Source organism: Rhipicephalus sanguineus, chromosome 10 (assembly GCF_013339695.2).
Source record: "Rhipicephalus sanguineus isolate Rsan-2018 chromosome 10, BIME_Rsan_1.4, whole genome shotgun sequence".
NCBI classification, from domain to species: Eukaryota; Metazoa; Arthropoda; class Arachnida; order Ixodida; family Ixodidae; genus Rhipicephalus; species Rhipicephalus sanguineus.
The window spans coordinates 2,688,557-2,714,913 of NC_051185.1; the positions used below are offsets into that span (position 1 = coordinate 2,688,557).

The 26,357-nt window shown below is 46.3% G+C and overlaps 1 protein-coding gene across 5 annotated transcripts in view; it reads left to right on the plus strand.

Annotated features, from left to right (window-relative positions):
• Positions 1–26,357, plus strand: part of LOC119406250 (G/T mismatch-specific thymine DNA glycosylase) — a 138,939-nt gene that overhangs the window by 49,242 nt on the left and 63,340 nt on the right. For all 5 annotated transcript variants that reach the window (XM_037672979.2, XM_049419734.1, XM_049419733.1 and 2 more), the window contains 2 exons: positions 2,051–2,269; positions 8,379–8,476. In XM_037672979.2, coding sequence (XP_037528907.1) covers positions 2,051–2,269; positions 8,379–8,476 — 317 coding nt within the window. The remainder of the gene's footprint in view (positions 1–2,050; positions 2,270–8,378; positions 8,477–26,357) is intronic.

Here is a 26,357-nt window from a genome sequence, read left to right on the forward strand (position 1 = left end):
CATAGGACAGACAGTGAGAGCAATTACAGAATGGTTACCAAGGGATGGGAAAAGCAGTCGAGAGAGTGACGAAATGAAAGAGTTGGCAGGGGGAAAATGCTTGCACGTCGGGAGAGGCCTTCATCCCGAAGTGGACACAAGTAGGCCGACGACGATGACGTCTGGTTGCACAAACGAACACCAACACGTCTCACTCGATGACCTCAGACATTTGACTTTCAGATGCTGGGGTCAAGGGGCAGCAGGTTTTACGTGCAAGCTTAAATGCCCAATTTATCAAATCGCCATCAGCAAGGGTGTAATTTAGCTGCACATTGCTAAGAATGTTCTTGTAATGCATTTTTCGAAAGAACAGCTGTCATAGCCCGCTGCACTTTTTTTAGAAGGCGAGTTTACGGTGCCATACAAATCTCCTGGATGCAGAGACAGCTCTGAGCAAGTGTGAAGCTCAGCAAATGCCGATGAGATATTTTATTTTGATATTCAAGCAAATTTTCCCATGGTGCACCTACCGACATCGACACTAGCTTCACGTCAGGCTACAGTACTAATTCTGGTGACTTCACGCAGCAGTCTGGCTAGTTGTGATGACGTCAGGTACCAAAACTTCCAAGATGGCCGCTTGTGCGTCACCAACGGAGCCACGGTGCAGAGCAGCCGTGGAAACGTCACTGTATGTTGTGTGAGCACGTGACAAGAAGCTCATACCATGTTGTGACGTCAGGGTACAGTAGGAACCGAAACTAGCTTTTAAAAGCATACTGTAATTACTTTTTCAGGGTGCACTCACGCTTAGCCCTACCTTTCCTAGGCTCTTGAAGGCTTGGCCTTTCACCTGACGCAAAAAAAACGACAGCTGAAAATTTTCGTGCCAATAGCCCTTGAAAGAAATTTCAGAGACACTGAGCATTATGGAAGACAGCGAGGAAGCTTGTGCACCTTCTGCCGTTCTGTGATTCTGCAAAAAGGCCGCACTGATCTGATCTTGCTCCTGCGATAGCGTTCTCTTTACTTTTCCCTCTCATTTTCCCCCTCTGCTTCTGCCCCGTCAGTCTTTTCTCTGAGCATCTGCGCATGCTAATTTGACACACCCCTTTTTCTTGGTTACACTTTTACAGACAATAAACCAGTTGGTAGTTTGCGCTTGACGTTGTGTGTCCTGTAGTTTTTCGTTCTGTGCATTTTCTGCGTTCACTTAGCACACACCTTTAAAGTGTGTCAAGGCCATCCATGTTAACATAAATAGACGTTTTACTAGCAATGCACAAGGGGAGAGCACCAGTTCGCTTGCATGACGCCCGTGTTCATATAGAGACTTTTTGTGGTTGTGTACGTTTGCTTCGACAATACACATTAGGTTTTTTTTTAGACAATTTCATCCTTTTATTTAATTATTAATGCTACAAACTTTTGAACCACAAGCTATATAGGAAATTAAACAATAAAAATGGAATGAGGCCAGCAATTTATGCCATTTGAGCAAAAATATATGGTGTCGTGATGTTGCTGTGTAATACACTAACATAACACTCAAGTAAGTAGATTGTCTAAAGATTAGAAAGTGTGTGCCTTTTGTTGTCTCCTCTTCAAAGCACCCTTCAGACTTTGTATCAGCTTTTGAACAGACCACTGCAGTGAAGTTATTTCCAGTATTTTTTTTGTCTCACCTGCACTAGTATGCTTATCTTGACATAAATAGCATCACTCTTATCAGCAAATATCATTTGAACAGGGTCATGAAACAACAAACAAGGTTGAGTCACAGTGTAGGAACATCCTTAAAATTTTGTTCATTCCTAGTGTCAAAGTGGAAGTGTGTCTAGATGAGCTTTAGTGAGTGCGTCTTTGGATGACTGTGGTGAGTGCACCTAAAGCTAAAGATGGCTTTCCTGAGTGAGGAGGCCTTGCACAACTACACCCCATAGTGGGTGAACTGCATTCATTTGGTCAGTCTCAGAAACGTTTGAAAGCAAGGCCACCCTACTGTGCATTGAGAGATGCAGTGGTTTGATGTATGCATCTTCTGAGCCTTTTCTTCTTCTTTTTGCAGAGCCACCATCATCGTCATCTGCAGCATACACACCAGCAGCAGAACCCGTCATCACATCACTCAGGCTCCGAGTTTGTGAGGTCACCATACTTCCAGCAGCAGTACATGATGCCTGCAGAAAATGGCTGCCACTACCACATGACTGAGGTGGGCCAGCCGGAGGAGGAGGAACACAGTCCGGGCACACACAAAAAACGCGGCCGCAAGAAGAAAATCAAGGTGCGCACTCAACGCTTGCCGTGTCCAAATACTTCATCACTCGACTGCCATCACGGTTTATAACAAGTCCTCGCGGGCAGATATGAAAGGCGGGAACAAAAGTTGGACCATTCGGAAACGGCAAAACCTTGGCGTCGTGTATGCTAGAGGCGGCACGAAGACAGTCGACCATAAGGTCATCCCAAAGTACTGAGCCACATTTTTGGTCCAAAGTTAACGGGGTTATAAGTTTGAATCTCAAACCCAGCTGTGTATGTTTGTTTTTCAAACTCTGGCTATTAAAGCACGGAAGAGTGCAATGACTGTTAACGCCTCCCTTGTGAGTGTCCCTTGGTCGCTGGCAAGGCGTCTGACTGGCTCCTTTCGCTGTCTCCCTGTGACTCGCTTCCTCACCAGAGTGGGAGTAAGAGATCGAAGGAGGGAAGAATGGCTCCGGGTCAAACAGGGCTAGCAGATATCCTAGTTGACGTCGAGCAAAAGAAATGGACCTCCTGGGCTGGCCACGTAGAGCGGTGGACAGTAAGAGCATTTACAGAATAGTTACCAGGGGATGGGAAATGCAGTCGAGGAAGGGGTGACAAAATGAACGAGTCCACGGGGATAAACCCGATAGGGAATACTGGACACCATTGGGAGCGGCCTTCGTCCTGCAGAGGTTTGAGGGACCTTTGAAAAGGCCCAAGAAAGTTTTTATTCCAGGCAAAAAATGTTCACTTGCCTTGGGGACTGACAAAAAGGAAAAGAAAAGCCTGACAATGTGTCTGCCCCCAGAAAACCCGAAAACCTCCACCAAAATGACACAGTGCTCGATGTTATAGTTGACAAAAGCCTGACAGTCGAGTACATATATCTAAAAAAAAACATAAGTAAGAATTGTTAGGTGTAAGTCACAAGTATACAAGAGAGACCAAACAGATGACAAGGCAGTGACATGAAGAAATGAATGTGACTGACAGTTGGCACAGATAACACGAACAACAAATACTTTAGAGAGAAGGGGAATTGCTCGAGGGGCTCGTTTCTTTGTCAGACACAACCAGTGAAAGCAACAGATAATTTAGCCACAGGGGACATTGCTCTTGACTGCAGAGCAGTGACCTAAATTGAAAGGAATTAAAGTGTACGAAAAAGCACCCTCTCTGTCGGGGGGATCCTCCACCTCCACCTCCGAGTGATGCATTGAATGCTCTACCAATCGAGCTGCAACGGAGGGCGCTCCCTCGTCCACTTTCTTGTGTATTTATGTGTGTTTAACCCCTGGGAGTGTTAGCCAGCGCCACTTGTAGCCAAGACTGCGAATGTGGAACACTTGTTTTGCCTGAAGGTGTCTCGTGGCACGGGATCTTTGTTAGACACAACCAAGCGAGTTAAGCCAAGCAGGGGACAATGTTTGTTGTCTTTAACTGTACTGTAATGGTTATTAATTGGTAGGTCATCGGAAGCGTAATTCAAAGTTGGTGGGTTCAGATCTCACCGACGGAGAGGGTGCTTCTTCGTCCACTTTAATTCCTTTCAATTTAACTCATTGCACTACAGTTAAAAACAACAAATAACGCCACCGTTGCTTTGCCTGGCTTCTGTTGGTGTCATTGGTTGTGTCTAATACTGTACAGAGAGTACTAGGCAAAGTTTATGCTTGTGTTAGTAAGTATGAGTCAGGGCTGGGCAGTATCCCGATACAAGAGTATCGCAATAGTATTTCAGAGATACTTTTCAGTATCTGTATTTCTGTATCGAGATACATGTGAAAAATGCATTTCCATCTCAGTAGTGAAATACTTTTACTATGTATTGACTGTATCGTGATACTGTGCAGGATGCGGGTATCTCCTTACTTTTTTTTATTTTGTCGTGAATGAGCAGAAGCGTGTTTCCAAGAAAGGGGATGAAGCTCTCTTTATTTTGTGCCAAGACAAGCACATAGGAAGCGCATGTCGCCATGTCGCTTTCTATGTTGGCGACATAGGAAGCACAGTGATTGTTTCCCCGCAAGCAGAGAATGACCCATGTGGCAAAGCGCGCGACGCCGCTGACGGCAGAATTGCGGAAACAGTGTTGTCGGCCTCTGCCGACGAAAGTGGCTGTCTCTCAAGGCCAGTGCAGCACGCCTAATTTTTTTGGGGTGGCAAGCCATTACTTCGTGGTCCTCCCGCGTGGATATCGCCTTGAAACAGAGGCTTTGCAACGCACGCTTTCATTTCTCAAAGTGGCAGCACTTCCAAAAGCAGTTCCTGTAGTGGGGGCGGAAGTGACTAGAAGATCTTTGTCACGCTTTCAGCCGCCCCTCCAGCTTATCACGTTGCGTTCCTAATTGATTGACAAACGTGAAACGGTCTTTTGTGGCACCAGGCTCCCCCACTGCCGGAGCTGACTTCGCCTGTAGCGGTTTGTTGAAATGGGTGCTGGTGGCGTCAGTGGTGGTGACATATTTTATTGAAAAGTGACGGCCTAAGCGACGAGTGCTTGCTGTGTGTAGTCCCTGATCGGGTGCTCTGAGCAGCTGTCCCTGTTTGGGGAGAGCTTGCATGAGCAACCGGGAGCACTTAAACCCTCTCACAACCAAAGAACGTGATTTTAGGAAACCACTGTTTGCATAGGGATTCGACATATTGGGCTCCATTGCGCGTAGGTCATTATGGCCAGCCTATATGGGCGGGGGAATCCTCAGCCGTCTGGCCCAGCACCAACCGGGCCAGACGGTTGAGGATTCCGAAGATGGGGACCGACTTCGGCTTCTCCACGATGAGAACAGGCCCACGCCAGGGCAGAGGTGTTAGCGCCATGCTGCAGGACCATGCACCTATGCAGACGGTACGTGTTCACTATAACACGACTTTATGCTCGTCTGCAGTGCTAGGGAGACATTTCTCTTTCGCGGGTGTTGCGTTGAGGCCGTTAACCGGCAGCGTCGGTTTCTCAATTCATTGGTGTTCGTTAGCGATTCGAGTGATTTGCTTAAACTATGCTATTTCTAGTACAGCTCATCTTGTTGTCACCAAGTGTGTAGATTTCAGTGTCCAATGCTTCTTACATTTGCTCTGATATAGTGTACTTGTTATTGCAATTGATTCCTGTAAATATGTCATTATTACCAATTATGTACTTTGTAACCCCCCCCCCCCCCCCCCCCCCTGCTATGTCTTAATGGCGCTGAGGGTACTGTGATAAATGAATAAATTGACTGCAGGTTTCAATGCACTGCAACTCTATTTACAACATTTTGCTGAAATTAAATGTCTTTGCGGAGTATGAGCATCCCCAAAATAAAAAAAGTGTTCCAGTAACTGTATGGCTGTATCTGTATTCCGGAATGCTTTTTCCTTCTTCTTGCAAAAGTATCTCTGAAATATCCCGTTACGTCCAAATGCAAATGTATCTCAGTATCTGTATTTGAGGCTTCCAAACCATGTATTTCGATATCTGTATTCCGGAATGCTTTTCCGAGTATCTCTGCCGAGCCCTGGTATAAGTGTACCACAAAAGAACACTGTGGTTCATAAATTTCCACGAAACACTTTATTTATTTATTTATTTATTTATTTATTTATTTATTTATTTATTTATTTATTTATTTATTTATTCAAATACCCTAAAGGCCCGAAAGCATTATATAGGGGGGACGGAACCATGAATAATACAGTGTAACACAATTTCTTAACATGCAGAGCTAAGCAAAAAAAAAAACTAAGATAAAACAGTAATACTTGTGTTGCAATAATACCGATATGACTCGTGATAAATAAATGTCCAAATATTAAAAATAACTGCAGTCCAAGTACCTCAGACTAATTTACAAACGCCTGAACAAGAAATACATGTGGCACCACAACCAAAAATAGAACTTAAAAAAACATTCAAACAGCACAGAGAGAATGATGTATCACAGTGAATCTGCAATGTGTCAAGAAAATGTTAAAAAAAAGAACTTAGACATGCACAAATTTAAACTAAAAAAAAAAACGTTTCCGACTAGTATTTACAAATGCATTATTATTAGTACTACCTTCAATGTCAGCTGGTAGCTGACTCCAATAACGAATGGCAAGCAGTAGTTTGGGCGAAGATGAGCTCCACTTTAAGCTGAGGATCTGAAAAGCAGCACTTGATGACGGATTGGGATAAATCTTATGAGAGAAGCGGGACCAGTGTACGTTTTTCGAGAGGTTAATTGAAGATTCAATTTCTGTTATGCTTGATGTTCGAAGGTAGTTTTTGGTGATAAATCGAGCAGCTTTATATTGTAGAGGTTCGAGTTTATGAATGAGGTAGACCTGATGCAGGCTCCAAATTAGTTTGGCATATTCAATTTTCGAATGTACCAAAGTGATGTAAGCAAGAAGTTTAGTGGCAGTATTAGCTAAACTTAAGTTTTGGTGACGGCACCTGCATGTTTATTATCGTCGGAATGCTGCAGGCAGGAGGGGCGAGGAGAAGAGGAGGAAGCCTGGGTTGAGAGTAATTCCAGAGAAGGCGCTCAGCTATGCAATGGCTGTGACCGAATTTAAATACGGGCAAAATAAAGAGCTCAAGAAAGGGACGCAAGAAGAGGCAAGTGGAAAAGAACACAAGAAGTGACACGGACAGTCGCCAACCAATTTTCTATTGAAAGAAACACATATATATATATGCGCTCAAATTTGGCAGTGCTGATCACATGCGGTCGACTTCCGCATGGTGTTCAGAGCCATAAAAGCGATAAAAAAATTGTACATGATGCAACTCAAATAAGAATGACGGCTTTATGATCACATGGTGTATAGGGCTAGAGTAGCATAGAGAGAATAAAATGATAAAGATTACAGCAACAAAACCAATAAAAAGCTGGAACTGTGCACCCCATTAACAAAAAGCCTTTCCTAGATTATCAGGCATGCATGGTCGGTGCTCCACACTAATGCACACAGTTTTGGCTAAGGGCTTCTTAAATGGACGCTTCACAATGGTACAGCATTTTTCAAGGCCCTTTCTTTTTGTGAAGACGGCTTCTCTGAGCTCACGTGCAACATTGTCTCGACTCTTGTGCGCTCGGATTAATCACCAAGAGAGGTGACCTTGTCAGGTGCAAAGGTGTAGTTAACCACATCCCACTTACATGCAGTAAGACTTACATGGGACATACGGGGCGATGTTTGAATGAACGGCTGAGAGAGCGTGAATGTTCGCTTGACAAAGGGAGCGGGTCCAACCTGGCAATTCATTGCAAAGCCTGCGGACGCATGCCTCATCTAAGGGAAACTGTTGTCTTTACAAGAGTCAAGTCAACATTGCATGCGAGCTCAAAGAAGCCTTCTTTATTAAAAGAAAGGGCCTTTCTTTGCAGACAATTATTGCTTCTGATTTCTCACTCGAGCCATTTGCCAAGCATGCATGGAAAGACAGTGCATAAGGTTCGTGTTTAATACAGCCAGAAATTGGAATACGTTCTCTGTCTTCAGCAAAATTAAGCGATTTACCTTGAGTTGGAGGATAGAAAACCACAGGCTAGTTAGCGTTGCAGCCATAACGGTAGCTGGGAAATGTGTGACACAAGAAATCCAGGGGAGTTGTTGCGGCCTTCCCCGAACACTGGCATGGCATCTCCCACTCTCTTGTGGACACAAGTGGCCAGACATTCCTGAATGAAAGGTTGCATCAGCGTAATAACAATCCCATCTGTCTGTCCTCTCAATGCCGTACTTGCGATCATAAGCCAATTTTTGAAAATGTCATCTTCAGGCACATGGACAAAGGTGCATGCGTAATCATTGAAGCATTCAGGGACATCACAATTCTTGCATTTTTGTTCCCTCCCCTGTTGAATGGCTGAAATCGCCCTTCTTTTTGCATGTTGCAGTGATGGCAACGGGTGTGCTTATTTTGTGTCCTTCCGGTTTGCAATAAACCTTTAGCTCTGCACTGTCCCTGAATAAGCTCACATTCTATTACCCAAGGACAGCATTGGCTGCTCTAAAAGATAAGTCCTTCAAATGCATTTGTGTATTTTGTATAGTACTGCTACAGTACTTTTGGTTTTATTGCCCAGGGTTATTTTACTTGAAATTTATTATACCTTCCTCTTGGCAAAAGAAATAGAGCTAGCTTTTCAATGACTACCAATTTGCAACGACAGGCAGAAGACCAGGAGCTGCCATTGGGTCTTGAACCAGGACAGCCCGTTCCCGTGATACGGAAACGTGGTCGTCCACGGAAATACCCCATTGCTGAAGGGTAAGCTTACGCACTTGTGATTGTGACAATCGGTCTTCGATCTGTGCCCGGCCATCATTGCCACTGGAGCAGTGGCTGTGCAGAGGTTCTGCGCTCCTGTAGGGTGCATGCTACGAAGGGAACGTGTTTGTTATTTGATTCAGAAGTTAAAGAGTTTGTTTTAATCTTGGGGACAATAGAAAAGGAAGGCACATAAACGGGCATGAAATGAGTTCACTGCAGGCCAGTGTTGATGGCTTTAGTCAGGTTGTGCCATAATCGGGGTTGCACACGATCGGGTGTGTGGCAGCAGAGGTTACAGGGAAGGTCACATTGCACGCAGTTCTTGTAAGCTTGACATGGCAGGGAAGGTGTGCTGGTGGCAGTCATAGAAAAAAATCACTGCTGTACATTGTACTGACGGATAAGTTTGTGATGCTGGTGCACATAACTGTGGCACCCTAAACAGAATGTTCGTAGTGATTGGGAAGAAGGAATTTGCAGAGCCTGGAAGGTGGTTACTTGTGTGTTGCAATACACCTCGTTATAATGAAATTGTAGGGGCACTGCCATTTGCTCGTTATAACCAATATTTCGTTATAGCTGCTGCTGGCACTTACTGCAAATATTATGCACTGTACTTACCCAAAGCAAATGGCGGGCAAACTAACATCTTGCCGCACGAAGGTACACAACGAAATTTCAGCGATAAAAAGGAAAAGCCAAGCACCTGCCTTGTTGCAGTTCAAAATGCATAACTCGTATTTCAAGCGGACTTAGCTGCAAAGAAGTCCGTAATTGGGTGTGAATGATGGCTCGCTCAGCTGCGGCCACTTTGTTGACGCCATCTTTGCTGCCCTTGTGAGCACCGAAGTAGCGTGCAGCGAAAGGAAGTGGCTGCAGCAGTGTGCTCGTGACACAGCTTTGCACACGAGTTTTCAAATGCATTTGACACATCGTCTCAACTCTGCTTTGTGCACTGTCGTGACATGGCACAAAATTTTATTTCTTAACAAAATTTGTTCGTTCTGTGCTGCAAGAGGCAAATTTTACCTCTTTAAAACCAAGTTTTAAATACAGTGGTTTCTATGAAGACTATAAAAGGGAATTGCGATTTGCCCATTATATCCAGTATTTCGTTATATCCCATCTCGCTATAACGAGGTGTAGCTGTATGTGTTGTGGGTGGCCCTTTCTTTTCCCTTGTGCCAGGAGCTTAAATGCAAGTGATGTTTTGCATGTGGGCTCCCTACACCATACTTTACACATATGCAACAGACAACCGATGCTTCGAATGCCACTGAATTCTTCAAGGACTAATTCACAACCTCATGCAGTGTCTGCAACCAAGACTGAGCATCCCAGTGACACCATCTCAGAACAGTCACTGCCCCGATTGGCAAGAATGCTAACCCTGCCACCCTGCAGTACCGCATGGTACCATCACTGTGCAGTACCAGTAATATCGATACAGTCAGTGGCACCGACGTGCCAATGCCACTTGTAATGCTACTTTAGAGGTTGTGTAAACAGGAGTAATGTGCCTCAGACAGGCTGGGGAATCAGTGGACCCATCTGGAAATGCCTGGCGAGGCATGTGTGAAAGATTTGGTGAAGCCAGTGAAACAAAAGGCAACTGCAGCCTGTTGTGGGTAAAACAGTTGATGCCGAACCACATGTATGTGTACCGACGATGCAGCGTATCAAGGTGCTGTGAGACCAGCCTCTGTGATGTTGGAAGTCAGAGGCACCAAGTGCCTTACAAGAGACGGCAATGAGACTGGTGCAGTGAGAGTGTGTAGCAGGGGCTGTCATTTGGCTGGTAGAACACGCCTTCCCACCACGGTCTGTGACCTTCCCTGGAGGTTTTGATTGGGCAGTCAGGACAAGAGCGTAAATGCAGTGTGCCCATTGTTGACTAATGCGCACTTGATAGAATGGGCTGCAGGATCCATTAGAAAGTATTAACAGTGCATACAAGATTAGGAAACTGCACAGAACCAACAGAGGCAAAGAGCACTGACTGCAAACTCGATTTATTTCGGTGGAAAAGTGCCTGTAGTATACACTAGGCAAGGGAACAAGGCAAGCAAAGGCACGCACATCACAGCCCCATCATCTAGACATGCTTAAAACATGCAGTCACATCTTTAGTTTTTTAACAGCCACCTTGCGCTCTTTAAATGCAATTTTAACCCATTTCCAGTGGAGTCCCAGCTTTGATTTTTATTTTTATAATGGCAGAGATACTAAACTTTACAAAAAATGTACAATTTTTCTAAAAACTTGCGTTTCTTTACCTGCATCTCCCTTTAAATCATTGACAGCGGAGCTGTTTATGCCAGTTGTAATCCGCGACCAGAAAAACTATCATCATCATCATCATCATGAACCTTCATATTCTGCTTCGCTCCCAGGCGTGGGATGCAGTAATTTTGATGCACGAGAGTGCAGAGAGAGAGAGAAATCCTTGGCAAAAAAATTTCTTGAGGAGACCGCTTTCAAACCCGCGTAACCACGATCCAAAGGCAAGCATCGTAACCACTCGGCTATCCAGGCACGCTAGCAGAGCATAGCATAGCCTTGTATAGTATAGTATAGCAAGCGAGTGGGAAAGGTAAGTGGCAGCGAGGAGGAGGGGGATAGCATATGAAGAATGACAACCAGTGAGAACCAAAGAAAGAAAGAAATATACAGAGAGAAAAAAGAAATAAACAGAGACAAAGAAGAGAAAAATAAAGAAAGAAAAATAAGCTTCCTTCACGCATGGCATCACTAGTGTGAAGCTGCCTTATTTTTTTTTCTCCATGTTTTCACACATCATGCCAAAACATATATTTGCTCATACATTGTTACGGAGAGTATTTATTCGGTTAGCACTAGTCGAGCTAACACTGCGCACAGTGCACGGGAATGCAGGTCAAAGGGTAGCTCTAGACTCGGCCCCACAACAACGTCGTCGTCTTCATCCATTTGGTGTCAATTCGGTGCCCATGCCAGAGTGACCTTTTCGTGCCCGTGACATTACCCCGGCCGGCAAAGCACCGTTCCGGTGCCTGTTATGGTTAGAAGGTCTTGTCACCGTTGTACGGCTTCAGGCGAGAAACATGCACGATGTCAGTTCTGGGTGTAGCAGTCGATGAGTTTGTGGTCGGGGAAATCTCATAGGTGACAGGTGTCACCTGGCGTAGGACTCTGTAGGGCCCAACGTATCACGATAGAAGCTTCTCACAGAGGCCAACATGATGAGATGGGAGCCACAGTAGAACGAGAGAGCCCAGAGGAAAATCGACATCCCTATGTCAGCTATCATAGAGGGACTTTTGTGCTGTCTGCAACGACGAGAACCGAGTGCGGGCTACTGTGCGTGCCATGAGAGCACGGGTGATGGCATCTTGAGCGTATGAAGTGGTGGATGGTGGGCCAGGCGAAAGCAGGGTGTCGAAAGGTAGTAAGGGATCACGGCCAAAGAGAAGATAAAAGGCTGAGTAGCCGGCAGTTTCACGACGTGACGAGTTGTAGGCGAAGGTGACGAACGGGAGGGCAATGTCCCAATCAATGTGGTCGTCAGAAACGTACATGGAAAGCATGTCCGTCAGTGTGCGATTGAGGCGTTTGGCAAGTCCGTTAGTCTGAGGGTGGTAGGTGTCGTAGCCGAGAATTGCTACGCAGTCATTATACGAGCAGTGAACAGAACCCAGAACCATTCATTCCGGCGTAGTAGGCCGGCCAGGAAACGATACATACGCAGTGACTTTGCACACACACTTCTTGTCCGCTTGCCGAGTCCCAGTGTTGCCTTTCGCCCGCGTCACAGGCATGGCTCTCTGTGCTCCACTACCTGGCGTGCGACGTTGCCGTGGTCGGCGGTCCACGACAATAGGAAGTTGTAAAGTTGTGTCGAGTAGCACAAGACTGAAGTAGGTCGTCAACCACACGAGACAGGAAACAGCGACCACGGTCTGTGAATTAGTGACAAGGAGCGCCATGCTGGAGAATGATGTAGAGAAGGTAATCTGCAACGTCCGTCGCACAGCTGGTCGGTAGTGCTCGAGTGATTGCATACCGAGTAGCATAATCCGTAGCTACTGCAATCCATTTATTTTCTGTTGTCGAAGTTGGAAATGGACCTAACAAGTCCAACTTGATAAAACGGCTCAGCTGGGACTTCAATAGGTTGAAGGCGACCGGCAGGGAGTTGTAGGTTTCTTTTGGCGCTGGCACAGGTCACAAGCTGCAATGTAGCAGCGAACAGAACGATAAAGGCCCTTCCAGAATACCCGTCGTTGAACACTGGTCATAGGTTCTGGATACGCCTAAATGTCCAGAAATTGGGGCGTCGTGAAGTTCTTGCGCAGATCACGTGGGACGACGAGTAAAAGTTCCGCGCCATCGGGGTGTAAGTTGCGGTGGTACAAAACGTTCTCTTGAAGCAAGAACATGCTCAGTGAAGGATCGCTATCGCCGGATTGAAGACAGTCAATAATGTAGAGCAGCGATGGATCGTGGTGTTGTTCATCTGCCACGTGCAGAAAGTCAATGATGGCTAAGATGCAGGCATTGGCTTCCAACTCGGTGGAGTTTGGTGGATCAACAGGGTGTCGTGATAAGCAGTCGGCATTGCTGTGCAACTTGCCAGATTTGTACACTACCGTGAACGCGGACTCCTGCAATCGTAATGCCCACCGGCCGAGTCTTCCTGTAGGGTCCTCAAGTGTGGACAGCCAGGAGAGCACATGATGGTCTGTGACGACTGCGAACAGGCAGCCATGTAGGTATGGACGGAATTTCGCGATAGCCCAGATGAGCGCTAGGCATTCCCGCTCGGTAATGAAATAATTCCTTTCCGACTGTGACAGAAGGCGGCTAGCGTACGTTATCACTTGGTTTGTGCCATTCTCTACCTGAGCGAGTATAGCCCCAATACCATGGCCACTCGCGTCGGTGCGAAGCTCTGTTTGAGCGGCTGGGTCACAATGAGCCAGCACAGGTGGTGATGTGAGCGCGGAAATCAGCGATGCAAAGGAATGTTCTTGGTCCTCACCCCAGGAAGAAGCCACATTCTTTCTGAGGAGATCCGTGAGGGGCCGAGCAATGTCCGCGAAGTTGATGACAAAATGGCGGAAGTACGAGCGGAGCCCCAGAAAGCTGCGGACTTCTTGTGTAGAACGTGGAACCGGGAATTTGCGGACAGCGCAGACTTTGTCAGGGTCGTGTTGGACACCAACAGAGTCAACAAGGTGGCCAAGGTGTTTAATCTGACGGCGTCCAAAGGTGCACTTCGATGCATTAAGCTGGAGGCCAGCACAGCGAAAAACGTCAAGAATGGCTGACAGACATGGAAGGTGGCTTTCAAATGTGGGCGAGAAAACAATGACATTGTCCAGATAGCAAAGGCAGGTCAACCTTTTAAAATCGTGTAGGGGAGAGTCCATCATCTGTTCAAAAGTTGCAGGAGGATTGCACAGCCCAAAAGGCATGACCCTTAAATTGGTAAAGGCCATTGGGTGTGATCAATGCTGTCTTCTCGGGGTCATGGTCATCGATAGAATTTTGCCAGCATCCAGATCGAAGGTCAAGTGATGAGAAATACTTGGCACCATGGAGGCAGTCCAGCGCATCATCAATTCGAGGTAGAGGATAGACGTCCTTCTTGGTGATTCCATTGAGATGTCGGTAGTCGACGCAGAACTGCCAGCTGTTGTCCTTTTTTTTAACAAGCACCACAGGTGATGTCCAAGGACTCGAGGAAGGCTCTATGACGTCTTTGTCGAGCATTTTCTCAACCTCCTTCTGGATTATTTGGCGCTCTGAGTGAGGCACATGGTAAGGGCATTTGTGAAGGGGACTGGCGTCGCCGGTATCGATACGGTGGGCTACGACGCATGTGTGGCCCATGGGATTGTCCATGTCAAAAATGTCGAGGTAAGAAAAGAGAACACCACGGAGCGCTTCAGCTTGGGAAAGTAACAGGTAATTGGATATCGTTGGATATCGCGGAGCTTCTGCTTACACACGTCCCAACTTGTCAGGTCTTCCTCATGCGTCTCGTACCATGCACGCCTGTACCCCATAGGTAAAAGATGATGTTGGCCAGCATAAGCGTTTCATCCCACCTGTAGTGCTTGCTGACGTGCTCATATAAGACGCAAGGAGCACTGATTTTTGGTCTAGTTGGTTTTCCATCACCAATCACTTAAAGGCCAACTCCGGCGATTTTTCGAGGTCAATGGATCTCAGTAAAATTCGCTGGGTACGTTTCCTTTTCATGTTCCCGTTATTAATGCCAAATTACAAGCTGGGGAGATATGCAGATTCATTACAAATGAATTTTATTGATTGCCCCGACTCTCCCCACCTTGCTTCCCAGAATTATTGGCAACATTGTGCGCGTGACGTCATTGTTGCCAAAGCGGAAGTGACGGAACCTAGGGGCCACTAGAGCGTCTGCTATCCGCAAGGTAACAATCGTGTGTTTGGCCAGCGCTTCGTTGGCTGGGCGTGTGAATTTCAATTCCTTGTGGTAGTGCTTGCGATGGGTGGCAAGTGGTGGTACGTTGTGGGCTGCACACGATTCCCCGTTGGCACTCACGAAACACTCGCACCTAACGATTACCCTGCGTCTTTATATTATAGTGTTTTAGCAATGCCGGTTTACCGCATGGAAAGTACGGTAATACCGTACCGGCTAAAGAATGCAGATGCGTGAACATTACCGAAACACTTTCCGTAACATATACAGGGTGCACCATGACCGGGCCTATCGGTATACGGTGAGGTGCGCATTGTGCGAAACAATGTAACCTAATCTAGTAACGTTGGTGCGAAAGGAGGCTCGTACTTCGCTTATATTAAATTCCTTCGCCCATACCAACGCGATGTTGAACGCCGCTATTGCCAAACTTATGCGCTCTTCCCATAGCAATATTAAGAAGCTTTAGTTAGTCCGCAAACTTCTCTGCGATAGCATTTTACCCGATTGCAGCCCCACAAGCTTGAGCCGCCTGGACAGGTGGCGCCATCTGGTGGTGGAATGCGCAACCAGGCAAGCAAAGAACTAAGCAGGTGTGTTCCACTTCATCGAAGAGGAATGGCCATTTTAGTTGGCCTCCAAATGCGTCGGAATCGCGGCTGTCATTTTCCGATAGCTCCGAGGAGCTTGTGCACGTGGCACGGTCAGTCACACGCAAGATATATTTCCAACGGAGTCACCTTTCCCCCGAGCGTCTGCTCTTCGCTGCTTTCGCAGCTTTCATACTACGCGCTGGCGGGACCGATATTCCTTGCATGATTTTTGGTTTTTGCCGACTTATACATCACGCGAAGACAGTATGCTCGGTTGGGTTTCGGTTTCGGTGTTGCGCTTTTTTGCTTATTTAAAATTATTCTCCAATTTGCCGAGTATTTCTGCTACCGGGCCCATCACAGGAGCACCTCAGGAACATTAAAGCATCATTACTTTGACATGGCCAAAAAATCGAGGACAAAGGGAGGTGACGACAACAGAAGCGCTTACTTCCAACTGACATTTATTCAGGAAAATGCATAATATGAACTCTTTTTTTCATGACATCACAAAATTGTACTGCTGATATTGATATGATACTGATATGGTAACCGGCTTCTCAGTATTTTTAGTGAATGTTGTAATCCTTTGAAATTGACGCATGAAGTTCCAGAAGATGGTGTTATACAGTTTCTCAGTTTGAAACTTATGCTCACTGAGAAACATGTGTGCTGGGAGTATCATCCACGCGCATGTCAACCACTGTTACCCTATCATTCGTCCCATTCGAAACTTGTCAAAAGAGCAATAGCTGGACATTGCTTAGACAGCGCCCTAAAGAAATCACGTGTTCATTCTCTGGCAACCAGTTTCGGAAACCAGGTTGAACGACTGAGGTCAGCAGGATACCCAGACGGTGTGCTTGTATCTGTAGCCGAGGGCAAGCTGAAGAAAAAAATCAGGAAATGGAAATCAGTCCCAAGAAGGAAATAGAATTCGTACCGTTGTCATTCCGTACATGCATAACATATCTCACCGCCTAAAGAAGATAGGCAACCGGAACAGAATCAGAGTGGTGCTTTCTGCTCCCGAGAAGCAAGAACGGCTTTGCCAAATGACGAACCCGTTTAAGAAAAAGAAAGAGCCATGCAATATCAAGCATCGGGACCCATTTGTACCGTGTTTATCAGAAGTAGTATACGAGGTCCCATTATCATGCGGCTTCAGCTACATCAGCCAGACTGGTAGGTGTCTGAACCAAACACTCATGGAACATAAGAGGAAGGTGGGGAATTATCGTGATGGCAATCTTTCGGTGCATTTTCATGATTGTGGGTTGAAGAATGGTAGGCCTTGTAAACCATTGTATGATATGTGTAGGGTGGTAGCTAGAAATAGAAGCCAAGATGTGAGGGAGATAATAGAGGCGGATTTGATTGCAAAGGCGGGTCAGTCATGCGTAAGCGCACCTTCCATTATCTTGTCATCGAAAGAAACACAGTTTCTCAGCACGTTCACGTAATATCAGCAGTACGATTTTGTGACATCGTCAAAAAAAGAGTTCATACTTTGCATATTCCTAAATAAATGTCAGTTGGAAGTAAGCGCTTGTGTTGTCGTCACCTCCCTTTGTCCTTGTTTGCGCACTTAAGTGATCAGTCATATAAGACGAGCCACTCGTCAATGTCAGTTGTGTCCGTGCCGCAAGATGTGCCAGGATCAAGAAGGTGGGGAGGGATAACAGGTGTTGGAGCTGGCAAGGACTGCGAGGACAGCGCGCAGTCTTCAGGCGTCGTGGCTGGAATAGGCTGGCATCCGCGACGGAGATCGAGAGTTGTGTTGTTGTAAGACTTGCAACCTCCACCAAAAGGAAGTTACGGGGAGTATTTATTCGGTTAGCACTTGTCGAACTAACACTGCACACAGTGCACAGGAATGCAGGTCAAAGGTCCGCTCTAGACTTAGCCCCACAACAACAACGTCGTCGTCTTCATCGACTCGGTGTCAATTCGGCACCCGTGCCAGAGTGACCTCTACATACCCGTGACAATATTGTCTCACGTATGTCTATGCACAAAAATTGTGTTATTACAACCTTAGCGCGCAAGTTTCCATTTTTAGATGCCTGGTCAGAGATCACCACAATTGGCCTTGTATACAGTAGTGGTTCCATGCTTCTGCAAGCAGGATATCACTGCTCCCTCTCACTCAGTCTGCCACACTAAAGGTTCGTTTCCTAAGCAAGAAGAGACGTCTCATGCAATTCTTTATTGCACCATATTGCAGCTGTCATCTGTTTTGGAAGAAGGTTCTTAATATTCAAGTCAGGAGACTTGCTGCAGACACAAACATTTGCATATGCACAAAAGTTTGCATTGCTATGCTCAGTTTTACATGCAGCTGTGTATCGCATGTACTGTTAACATCCCGTTAATTTCTTCCAAGGAAGGCCTGACACGGACAGTGTGCCTTTCACCAATGTGTTCTTCCTGATGCAGATGTGTGCGAGAGGAGCGAATAGCTATAGCCACGTGACGATTAATTGTTTCGATTTTTAATGGTATAACCTTTCAGATTGCGTGATGACAAGCGGCCACGTAGTAAGTAGGATATCTATTGCCATCCAATCTTCTTTGTTGTTGTTTTCATCCTTTATTAAAATCTCCATTGCCATGTTTTACAGTTACCGTTTCCTTTTTTGCATACATAGTAGACATTTTTTGCTTATTTCAGCAGCTGGCTAGTTGATACCTCCATTCATGTTGAATATCTGATGGTGCAGAGCAGCGCCTCCTCTATCTTTCTGTGCCTGGGCGAAGGAGAGGAGTGCACTGGGAACCGGCCGTCAACGTTAGTGCGCCCCACCAGGCGCTGCCATTGGAGCAGTCTTGGGCAGTAACTAGTTACTAGTAACGTGTTACTGGTAACTAGTTACTTTTTTCTGTAACTTGTTACTGTAACTAGTTACTTAGAGGAACTTGTAACTGTAACACTGTTACTTTTATACACAGTAACTGTAACGGGAAATACCATTACAGTTACTTTCCCCTATCCTCCACACCTTTCACCTGTCCACAGCACAGCTCCCCTCGAAGTTTAGGAGAGGAGGTCACTAAGAAGCTTATCTTCCTTGCAGATGACCGAGGTTGGCGGTTGGTCTTTAACGCAACTTGAAGTTTACTTCTAAACTACACGTCGTAAGTCATTCATGTTGCAACTGAACAGCTTGCTAAGTTTTTTTTCGACACATATATACTTTTTGTCTTGAGCTTCTAGCTCTGTTTTTGGTGTACCGGCGGAGCATTAGGACGCCAAGTTTATAGTCTCCTTCGTTCGAGACTCCGAGCTAATCGTGTTTGACAGGCGGCTAAAAAGCAGCAGAGCGCGAAACGGTTCAGAGCTAGAAATACCGTGAACTGGCTAAGCGATTTTTTAAAACCACTTTGGAACTGATTGCCTCCGACTTAACTCAACAATTATTCACAAAATAACATCGAGCTGGTGAAGTCCCCCAAGATGAAGATTTTTTTTTATCCAACTAAATTCGGGAATTCCGTCCAGCGCGCCGGCTGAAAGACTGTTCAGTAAAGGACGCGACGTATTCTTCATCAACAGAGGGAAGCTGTCAGATGCCAACTTTGACAAACAACTAATTCTAATGTGTAACGAGTTTTGCAAATAATTTCCCTTTTCCCCAAAGGTGCATGAACAAAAAAAAGAATTGCGAAGCTTCCTCTAAGTCGCGCGAGCTTTGAAAAAGCGAAGCTGGAAGATTCTGAAGTGTAATCTGTTTGCTTCTAGGTTGTTGCTAGGCTTTAGCTATAGGTGATGCTAGGTTGTTTCTAGGTTGCTTCTCAGTGCAGAGAGGTTCGAGTTATACCACAGACAGGGAGAGACACCACACGGATTTCCAAACTCCGGAGACAGAAACTTGCACACCTACCATAGATCTACGGGCATGTCGTCGTTCGCGTAATGCTTCCATCGCTTCGTAGTCTTCTCGCAACCGCCACTGCCTTTCCCGTTCCCCAGTATTCTTTGTTGGTACGTACCACTGAAGCACTCCATACAGATGCTTCAGCGAAGCTGAAATGTGCTGCCACGGTGTTTATCATTGGGTCAATCCCGATGGTTTATTGAAGCTTTTCTCAATTACTGGTTACGTCTGTCTATAAATCTTAATTGGTGTTTCTTGCACGTTTGTTGCATCCTTCATTTTTAGTGGACCAGCGGTGAGTTGTGGGATTTGCCAAATTTCGGTCGCACATACCCGTTCATGATGATGATCGTTTGTTGCGCGCATTTGAACACACACAAAGTTTTTATGGCCGGCTTAAACGGCTTCGCCGTTAAATATTGGTATTACAAAATGAGGCTTACCCAATGAATGCTTGTGTTGCGCCCCCATTTTAGGTTTGCTTCATATAGGGTTTTACCATGAGCAATGCTGACTGCCCACATGAATTCGTACATTTTTATTGAATAAATGCTATCATTCGTTTGTGATCTATTACTTATGTTATGCAGTAACGGAAAAATAACGACGTTACTTTTTCACAGTAATTGTAACTGTAACAGGTTACTTTTGGAAACTCTGTAACTGTAACTGTAACAGGGTTACTTTTTCGGCTTAGTTAACTGTAACCGTAACACTGTTACTTTTTACTGGTAACGTGCCCATGACTGCATCGGAGTAGACCCGCCGTTGTGTCGTTGCTCGCAGAAACGAATGCCGTGGCTTCATTCAAAGCTGCTATATGGTTCAGTTTTTGGCTGTATTCGCGCTGTTTAAAGTTTAATGAAAACTTGTAAACGGGAATCATGAGGCACCTGTCGTTCTGGGCAACCAGCCCATTTCAAAGGCATGTGTCATTCACGGCTATCTGATCGAGGCACTCGCATGTCGTCTGCTAGGCCGATACCAGAGAGTGCATGCCAGTGATGCGCGGAAGATTGTTTTGTCACCATTATGCTTGCCTGACTGAGAGTCAATTTTTGACTGTCCGAAAGTCGACTTTTGAAAGCAGCATTTGCCAGGAGCTACTACCGTCTACTGGTGCGGCACATTATATGCAAGCATGGAGTCCATGCGCTAAATAGCATGAAATCTCCCTAGACTGCTTCCAGGGATATGCGTGATCACCCGTTCCCATCGTAAAGCTATTGAGCTTCTCGGTGGCAACAAATGTTGCCACCGAGAGAAAGCGATAGCTGGTGCCAGAAAATGAGCAGCTGTTCCAGGTGATTCCACCATTTCAGAGCTGAAAGAAATTAAATCGTGGTGGTACGAAAAACAAACAAAAACAGCTGCATATGCGGCACGCTTCCTGCAACACTGGCCGATGTGTGTGAACAGGCGCTGTTGTTCAAGACTAAAGTCTGTGAGGATTAAGGCTTGCCCATCGCCATTGCGCGGGTTTTTCGCCTCTTTCTGCGATCCTCATGTCCGATCATCACTCTCCCCTCCTCCGCGGTCCTACGGCACTGGGCGAGTGGGGGTGACGTTAACCTCCCTCACCCGGATCTCGACGGTGGCGCCGTGGGTGCGTGTCGCGCGAGACGTTTCGCGCGCGGCGGGAAGAGAGTAGAGACTCTCTCTCTGGAGATCGTAGGGTAAGCACGTGTTTTTCTTCCCGTCCGTCGGCTCCTTTGTTCTTGGGGTTCACTCGGACGGAGCTCGCTAACGGTGCCTTGCGCCAGCGGCGGGCACTTACCTTACGTTGTCCCTTCCGAACGCTTGGCCGTAGAGCGGTGCAGTGTGTTCGCACATGGTCATTGAAAGCCGCACTTATCGAAAGCTAACGCGAACGGAGTTTGCCCTCCCTCGAGTGATCGGTGGTCGCTGATCGTGAGGGTATGCAGCATAGTCGCGAGGGACCTTTTCCCTTAGCGGCGTGTCACCGTGAGCCATTGCCCACGGAGATGTGCTAGCGGCGCCCTTTGTTTTGTATTTTTGCCTGTGGCGTGGTTAAGCCTCCTTGCTTTTCCCACCACCTTTGGGAGCGGGCATGGTGCGGTTTTTGTGGTGTTGCTGCAGGCAATAAAGTGTTGCGGACTTCGAGAGCAGTACTGCATACTTGCCGCACTGCGCTCGGCGCCTTTGTCGCCCGAACGCACATGTGCAGCGGCGCGCTAGTTCACGCGAGGCAACGGCGAACGCGGCCCTGTGGCTCGCTAAGTCCAAATCCACGCTAGTGGCCATACTCTGGTGACATATGTGCACTCTACAAGTCGTAGTGCCCACTCTAAATTTGAGCAAATGTGATAGGCTTGGGATGTAAAAACAGCGCAAAATATAGACAAGGACAGAGGAAGAGACGACACGGCGCTGAACTCGCAACTAAACTTTATTGGAAAGAACACGCACATATATCAAGCATTCGACCCGGTCACGTGGCAAACCAAAGGCGTCTGCGCAGCATAGCAAACAAGGTACGAAGCATGCCTAATCATTGTGAACATCAAAACGTGTGTAACAACCGAGAAAAAGCAAAAAAAAAACACCTTCATACTCTCCAAAAAACATGCGCAACAGTCCATAACAAACTAATAATCACTTTAACATGGCAGCGCTGAACCCAGGTACCGAACCTCCTTTTCACCAAGGGCCACAGACGGCTTACTTAGGAGGTTCGGTACCTGGGTTCAGCGCTGCCATGTTAAAGTGATTATTAGTTTGTTATGGACTGTTGCGCATGTTTTTTGGAGAGCATGAAGGTGGTTTTTTTTGCTTTTTCTCGGTTGTTACACACGTTTTGATGTTCACAATGATTAGGCATGCTTCGTACCTTGTTTGCTATGCTGCGCAGACGCCTTTGGTTTGCCACGTGACCGGGTCGAATGCTTGATATATGTGCGTGTACTTTCCAATAAAGTTTAGTTGCGAGTTCAGCGCCGTGTCATCTCTTCCTCTGTCCTTGTCTATATTTTGCGCTGTTTTTACATCCCAAGCATGAACCACCAACTAGCCCAACTTTCGCTATTATTGAAATGTGATAGGCGTGATAAACGCGGCCTGTTGTCAGTTGCTTGAGCTCGTCTTTGTATTTGTCGACGGATTGTTGTAGCCTCAGTATCTGGCTCCTTAGCTCTCTTTCTTTTCTCTTCAATTTGGCCTTTTCAGTAGTGAGCAAAGTAGAGGCCAAATGGCTGTTGGCCTGGACGCTTTTGTCACGTGAGGCAGCCTGCTCAGCCTTGTGCATGCATTCATTGTGACACTGTTCATGATGGTTGTCGGTTGTTTCGCAGGTCGCGCATGTGGTGTCCATAGGCTTCGATTCTTCAGCGTCGGGACCTAACGTCAGCGTTGCACATGGCGGCGATCGCGAGGCAGCGTTGCTACTGGTCCATTCATTCTCTGACTGTTCGGACGCATCACAGTCACGTTTAGTGAGACTTGCCACGCTTTGTTCAGTTGTTACCTTGGGCTGCAAATGGGAAGGGTATTCTGCAAAGACCGACGCTACTGCATCCTCCTTGAGCCAACGCTTCTGATATTTTATGAAATCTTCGGGTCGTGAATGACGGCTGCACATTTTTGTTTAATTTGAAGATGTATTAGGAGACCAATTATCCTGCCTAATTACTGCAAGCCACATCTCCCAAACACCAGCGGCAACTGGAATTTCATGGAACGACACCTGAGCAGTGTATTAAGGCAAAAGCCTTAGATGCCTCATCAAACACGGAAATTGGCCGTCGGCGTCAACAAGAGTGATGCAAGAAATCATCATTACGTGTTGATGTCATCATATGACGTCACATATCATACAATTTTGTGACATCGTCGTGACACATAACGTGACGTCGTCATATTACATCTTCACTTCGCCAAAAAGGGATGATCGCGGAGGCAGTGCATAACCAGCTGAGGTGCAGAAAGCTTGCAGTGCCTCCGATCCTTGAGGCAGTAAGAAACCCACGATAGGTGCAGAAATATCTCGGAGGAAGCAGGAGATATTCTATTGGGCACGAGGACATATCGTGGCGCCGCCATGCAGAGGCATCCCTGTGACGTGCGAGGTTGCATTGCTCCGTCGGCCCTCTACTGCTCAGACTGCATCCACTTTCGCATCTGGGGCCATATTCTCAAACAATCGCAAAAGGCGACAATCACAAAAGTATCGCCTTTGGTGCGCGCTGATTGGCTATGGAGCAAAAGCGGAAAAGTGAGGGCGCCATGTAGTATTTCCGTCGACGTGACGGTGCTCTACGGCACTCCTGACAGCCTGGAATAAACAAACACACCTTATCACCGTTGGTTTGTGGTGAAGTCTATAATTTCAGTGACATAGACGGTAGCTTCTAGTACTCAATCCTTGTTGGATGTGTGCAGCATTTTTTATGCTGAAGCTTTCAGCGAGCATTACCTTGGGGGTGTTTTCAGTACTCGTTTGCCAGCGCGTCTCTTTTTGTGGTTTGAACGTTCCAGGAACATGAACCGTGCGTTGCTTACATGCTTTATCGCGCGCTGGCAATGTGTTGAGATGTTGAGACTATGTCGCTGTGGAGGCACACTACAGCTGAACTCTCTGAGTATGCCATGTTAAACTCTCAACGAAAATACATTTCACACAAAGTTGTAATGTTTAAATATTATACTGTGCATTACAAAATTGCACGAGAAAACGTTGAAAACACTTTCAACACGTCCTATTTTTCAAGTAGCCACAGCCAAGCCTGGCCACGGCGTAGAAGCCAGCACACGCTCGCAGACAAACTCATGCACATTCTAGTGTAGCTCTAAAACGCTGCAAACGCTCGTAAACACTGCACTCAGGTCGCTCTGCACTCGTACGGTACACTCACTCCTGTGTTGTGAGAGATCCGTAACATCAACGGCCAGTGCAACAATGACGTCACAGGCAAGTGCTTCTTCAGTTATTGAACGCATCCGATTCTACGTCACCAAACGCGATACTATCGCCTTTCGCGATCGTTTGAGAATACGGGCCCTGCTTCTTTATTATTATTGTTGAGAAAATATTCCAAAAGCCAGGGGAATTCATCTTAAAACTTTCAAACACCAGCTTTACACCAGCAGAAACACCAGCAGAAAAGTACCATGCCGCCGATAATTTTACAGCGAAAGCTGTTATGAGATCACAACAAGGGCCATTTTTGTCTGCCGCCGCCACCCGTAACCAGTATCGCTCGAAATAAGAAAACAAAAACAAAATAAGAAAAAATTTCTAGGGTGGAACGAGGTTCGAACCTGGGTCCTCTGCGTGGGAGCCCAGTATTCTACCTCAGAGCCGTGCCGGTGCTTGTAACTGCTTTGCAAAAAGACCCTATACAGGCTTCATGTCAGGAAGGAACTACATTAAAATATGCAAGGTAGCGTGGTAGAAGAGTAAAATAACAACCAAGTGTGACACAACGCGAATTCTGTAATCAGGCATCACACAATGCGAATTGTGCAACGAGTGGGTTGTTGAATGCTTCCAACCCATTATAAAGGGCTCTGCCATAATTCTTCATCGTCATTAGCCACAGCATCAACAAAGTGGACATAATGCCTTACAGGTGTTTAGTAGGTACCACGGTTCTGCGCAGAATGAGGAAAAATTGCATAGTGGCTGCTTCCCTACTTCACAAAAGTTATGATTTATAGCGTAGTGGGTTCCTCGCAAGTGCATTTTTATTGGTTGCCAAGGAAGCCCATAAGGGTCCCATGATCCATTTCCTCAGGGTCTCAATAAAGTTAATTCCCTCTCTCTATCTTTTTCTCACCTTAGCCTATGTTATAAAGCGTGGTGGGAGAGTGAAATAACGACCGGGCGTTACACAATGTGAATTACGTAACTAGTGGGTCCTTTAAAGGTTCCAACCCATTACAAAAGGCTAACTCATAATTCTTCATCATCATCAGAAGTCGCATCAAGAAACTGCACATAATGCCTTACAGATGGTACCTCGCTTCTCCGCAGAATGACGAGTAATGTCGTCGTGGGTGCTTCCCAACGTCACAAAAATTATGATTTGGGGCGTAGTGGGTACGTTGCTAGTGCAGTTGTATTAGTAGCCACAAGAGAGTTTACAACGGGCTCTAGAAATGCCGCTCTTCCAGCTTTCGCTGTGACTGTGCTGCGCTTTCCGCGCAGGTCTGGCGTTTTTTACTGCACCTTTCCGGATTGTGTAGTCTCTAGGGGTCCATGCACAAGAAGTGAGAGCAAAAAAACGCTGTTCAAAAGCAAAAACACCGCGAAATCGCGGTTAAAGACAATGCATTCAACCGTCCGCTTCCCTTCGCCGTAGCGAGGCGAGGTCACATGATCCAACCCTGCACGTCATTGCAGCGACAGCAGCGCCCGCGTCTCTAATGGTGGGCCTCGCACTCAATACATTGACGTGGAAAAAAAAGAAGATGGCCGTCGCCTTTCAGTTGTCTTAGGTGAATGCATAAGGGACCCACCCAGTGAGTCCTTTTTTTTTCTTTATCAATAAAGGGGGAAAAAAAAGACAATCGTGATTTCCTTCCGTTCGATTTGCAGAGTGGTACACTACAGGATGACATACTGAGGAATGCAAATGACGTGGTTGCAATAGTCTTAAATAGAAAATAAAATGCGAATACTATCAAACTCGAATGCAAGTATTGAACCGGCAGCACGGCTTGACGGACTGCCTGTGGAATATGTACAATGGGCATGGAAACAAGCACGAACATGCAGCATCTGCATTCTTTGCTGTTTCACGTTTATTTTTAAGTGGTTGTAGCCCGGATGTTTGATAAAAAGACCGAGTCATCTGTAATTTCATGATACAGTCAGAGACGATTTAGCATCCTTTTATTGCCACCACGGTCAGAGCACGACAAAAACAGCACGCCGCTATGTTCGCGTTTCTTTCCACACCCCCTGTAGCTGTGAAAGCCTGCGGGAAGCACGAATGCAA